Source organism: Monodon monoceros, unplaced genomic scaffold (genome assembly GCF_005190385.1).
Source record: "Monodon monoceros isolate NGI ecotype Baffin Bay Population unplaced genomic scaffold, NGI_Narwhal_1 Super_Scaffold_13, whole genome shotgun sequence".
NCBI lineage: Eukaryota > Metazoa > Chordata > Mammalia > Artiodactyla > Monodontidae > Monodon > Monodon monoceros.
In genome coordinates this window covers 10,784,921-10,789,286 of record NW_021703769.1, presented here as the reverse complement: position 1 = coordinate 10,789,286, position 4,366 = coordinate 10,784,921, and the positions used below count along the sequence as shown (strand labels likewise).

Genomic DNA, 4,366 nt, shown 5'->3' with positions numbered 1-4,366 from the left:
TCTTAAGATATCTGTTCTCTATCCTGAATGCACGCTGGAACCACCCGGGGAGCTTTACAAACAACTGATGCCCAAGCCCCACCCCCAGGGATTCCGGCTGAATCGGCCTGGGGTGAGGCCTGGCTTCCGGGCTTTTAGAAACTCCCCGGGGCATTCTAAAGTGCTGTGGGAGCTGGAACCGCTGCTCCACCGGATTCCAATGAAAAGGGGTGGTCTATACCGATGGTTCTCAAACTTGGCTCTATGTAAGAATCACCTGGCGAACATAAAAAGTACTGATGCCCAGGTTCCAACCCTAAAGGTTGTGTGTGGCCGTCAGACTTCGGAAGTTTTGAAGGAGCCCCAGGTGATTGCAATCTGAAAGCGAGTTTGAGAATCGTTTACCAGGTGGTGCGGGGCCGGGCGTAGTGAGCGTCGCGCGCCACTGGGTGGCGCTGCCCGCTCGGCCCGGCGTTCCGGGAGGCGTGGGCCGCGGCCACTGGGTGCGCACCTGCCCCGCCTTCGCCAGGCGGGCCACGGGGCATGCAGCCGGTCGGGGGCGGGGCTCCGAGGCCAGGACGCGGCGTCGGGTTCCCGGGCAGCCGCCGCCAACTGGACTCTGCCGCGCTCCTCATGCTGCTCGTGGACGCCGATCGGCCGGAGCCCGTGCGCAGCGGGGCGCGCGAGCTCGCGCTCTTCCTGACCCCCGAGCCCGAGGCCGAGGTAGGGGACGGGGTTGGAAGTGGGGGAGGCGGGTCTTGGGGTTGCGGGATCCAGGGCTCGCGCTCCCCCGGAGAGGAGTGGACGAATGGAGACCCCTTGCGCGCTGGACCCGGAGCCTCGGCTTCCCCGCAGCATTCTCTCGTACCTGGCGCTGGGGCTCCGGACCCGCACTGGGGGTCCGAGGGGGTCCCTCCTTTGCGGGGCGGTGGCTGGCGTCGCGCAGAGATGCGCGTCAGGTCGCGCCCGCCCTCTCCTCCAGCCCCGGTTCTCGGGGGCCCAGACTCGCTTCCCATCCCTACCTGAGACCGCCCCCCCACCCCCGGCATCCTGCGGGATGCCAGACTGAGGCGCGCTCGGAGCTGCTGCCCTTTGCCAGCCTGGGCCCCGGGGGAGTCTGACCCCCGGTCCTGCCCCTGCCCCGGCGCTCGGCCTGCTCTGCTCTGAGCTGATGCTACATGCCGGGAGGAGGCGGGCAGGCTGCGTCTGTGCGAGGATGCTGCCGGCCTCGGTACGCTTCTGTTGCTAGGAGGGAAAATACCTCATCTCTGGCTGTTCTTTCTATTTTAAAAGCACAGAACAAAAAGTAGATCTAAAGCTAGCCTCTTTATCTTCCAGCTGAAGCCGGTATGTTGACAGTGCCGTGAAAGTCATTCACTGAAGTTCACCAGGAGTTATGTAGGGCCAGAAAGTCAAGCCATTCTCTCTTTAAATCTCAGAAGCAGTACAGAAGTATTTAAAATAAAGGGTAAGCACCCTCTCCTTTTTCTCTCTCACCTCAATTCTAGTTCCCAGAGATAACCATCTTGCACAGTTTGGTGTACATCATTCCAAACATATTAAAAATGCATTTACAAATGTAGGTATGCATATATACTAATAATTATACATAATTAATTTTTACCAAAAAACCCACGTGATACTAGAATAATGTTCTGTAACTTGCTTTTCTTTATTCAAAATAGCATGGACAAATGGAGAGTGACTTAATAGTAAGGTATAGGGCTTCTTTTCAGAGTGATGAAATAGTTCTGGAGTTAGTGCTGATGGTTGCAAAACTTTGTGAATTCACTGAAAACCACAGAATCGTACACTTTAAAAGAGTAAATTTTATGGTATATGAGTTATATCTCAATTAAAAAAATAGTATGGACATATTTCCATGTCAGAATGTATCTATAAGAGCTGTCCAATTGAAATATAATTTGAGCCAAAGATGTGAGCCGTCCATGTAATTTTCTTTTTCTTTTTCTTTTTTTGACCACGCCACGTGGCATCTGGGGTCTTAGCTCCCTGACCAGGGATTGAACCCATGCCCCCTGCATTGGGAGCTTGGAGTCTTAACCACTGGACCACCAGAGAAGTCCCCCATCCATGTAATTTTAAATGTTCTAGGAGCCATATAAAAAAGGAAAAAGAAACAGATGAAATTAGTTTCAATATATTTTTTTCCAGTTTTATTGAGATTTAATTGACATTAAACACTATAAGATTTAGATCTACAAGTTTCAATGTATTTAAAATAAGTGTCTCCAAAATATCTTTTCAACATGTCATCAGTGTAAAAAAATTTAAGGAGATTTTTACATTCTTTGAAGTAAGTTTTCTTTTTTTTATTTAGTGATTCCTTCTTTTATATATATATAAATTTATTTATTTTTGGCTGCATTGGGTCTTTGTTGCTGCGTGCAGGCTTTTTCTAGTTATGGCGAGTGGGGCTACTCTTCATTGCGGTGCGTGGGCTTCTCATTGCGGTGGCTTCTTTTGTTGTGGAGCACGGGCTCTAGGCACAGGGGCTTCAGTCATTGTGGCATATGGGCTCAGTAGTTGTGGCTCGCGGGCTCTAGAGTGCAGGCTCAGTAGTTGTGGTGCACGGGCTTAGTTGCTCCGCAGCATGTGGGATCTTCCTGGACCAGGGCTCAAACCCGTGTCCCCTGTACTGGCAGGCGCATTCTTAACCACTGCACCACCAGGGAAGTCCTGAAGTAAGTTTTCAAAATCAGGCTTGGACGATTGAACTTACAGCACATCTCAGTGTGGACCAGCCACGTTTTAAGCACTTAATAGTCATAAGACACTGGCGGCTTCTGCATCAGAGAGTGTAGGTCTTCATCATTCCTTGGCTTCTTCGTGTCCCACCATTTCAGAATAATTCCTCCTATTTTCTGAGCACATACTATGTGCCAGCAGCGTGCTGCACTCTGTCCATGGATTATGTCATTGCATCCTGGCAGTGACCCAGTGGCTAGGACGTTATGTCAGCTTCATAACTGAAAACTGAGGCCCTCACCGAATAAGCAGCATCCTATGAATGTCCTGTAATTTCTGAACCACACCCCCAGGGATGGGCATTTAGGTTGGGTACCTGCTTAAGGGTTTAAGTAACCTGAGCATCTTTTGTGTTCTTTCTCCCCCTTGCTCTCAGCAGCAAGGTGTCACTGTGTCCAGCGGCTCAACCCAGCCTCATCTTGTCTCGACTAGGGACAGCCTTCAGGAGAAGCTGCATGTATTAACTTCATTTGCTCACAAAGGGCTCTCTCTAACTCAGACGCAGGCTGGCTCACGCTCGTTTGTAATGGCCGTAATGAAGAGCCAAACTCCCTGTAGCTCCACGCGGCAATAAAGCCACTTAGAGCTCTTGCTGAAGTTTATTTACGCAAAGAAGCAAAAACTGCCAGGGTGGAGTCACTTGCAGCCTCTACCTAAAGCTTAATGCATTAGCAGTTCCTCGTGCTGAAGCTGTTTGCAGATGGGCAAATGAACTGGAAAGGGAAAGTCTGGTTTGGGAACAGGCCTGGGCAGCCAGTGCCTCCTGTACCAGCCCCTGTCCTAGGGCCACTTTGGGCTTTTAAATGGAGCAGTAGGAGTCTCAGACCAGCCAGCTCCAGTCCTAGGGGTGTCCTGGGGTTCTTAGGGAAGTGGGCCTTCCTCGTTCAACACCTTGAACCCCTGCCGTGTGCGGGGAGTGAAACACACAAGGGCTCCCACTCTCATGGCCCGACTGTCAGACAGTAAACACATAACATACAAAACCTCTAAATTGTGATGAATGCCATGGAGAACATGGGCATGGGTGATGTGATAGAGGGTGTCTTTGTGTCTGGGAGACATGGGGTGGGGAAGGCCTCTCCAAGAAAGCTTGAGACCCGTGTGGTAACCCCTTAGGAATGGGCAGGGAAGAGGAAGCACAGAGGTCCAGGAGGGCGATTAGCAGAGGGACCCCACTTTGTCTGGGAGTGTTCAGGGAGGGCTTCCCTGAGGCAGCATTATTTTAGGCTGAGCTCTGAAGCATGAATAGAAGTTGACCAGGCTGAGAGGTAGGAGGAAAACATCCCAGGCAGAGGAAACAACTGGCAAAGATCCTGGGGTGGGATGAAGCAGGGTGATCACCAGGATAGAAGAGCAAGCAGCAGGGAGAAGGGGGAGCTGTGGGAGGCGGGGCTAGTGAGGGGGCAGAAACCGTGTTGGGATTTTGTACGGTCTCCCCGGATCGAGGAGTCGCTGAAGGGCGGCATGTTGAGATGAGTCGGCAGGTGAGCATTTTACTATTTCTAGTGCCTTTGGGTTTTTCTGTCCAACCAGCTTTTTGTGTTTTACTTTGTCTCTTTTTCTGGTTTGAAATAGGGAGAGAGAGAGAGAGAGAGAGAGAGAGAGAGAGAGAGAGAGA

The 4,366-nt window shown here is 51.3% G+C and overlaps 1 protein-coding gene across 2 annotated transcripts in view; it reads left to right on the top strand.

Annotated features, from left to right (window-relative positions):
* The first annotated feature begins 428 nt into the window (after positions 1 to 428).
* Positions 429 to 4,366, top strand: part of BCAS4 (breast carcinoma amplified sequence 4) — a 60,667-nt gene continuing 56,729 nt past the window's right edge. For both annotated transcript variants that reach the window (XM_029219275.1, XM_029219274.1), the window contains exon 1: positions 429 to 702. In XM_029219275.1, coding sequence (XP_029075108.1) covers positions 523 to 702 — 180 coding nt within the window. In that variant the 5' untranslated portion in view covers positions 429 to 522. The remainder of the gene's footprint in view (positions 703 to 4,366) is intronic.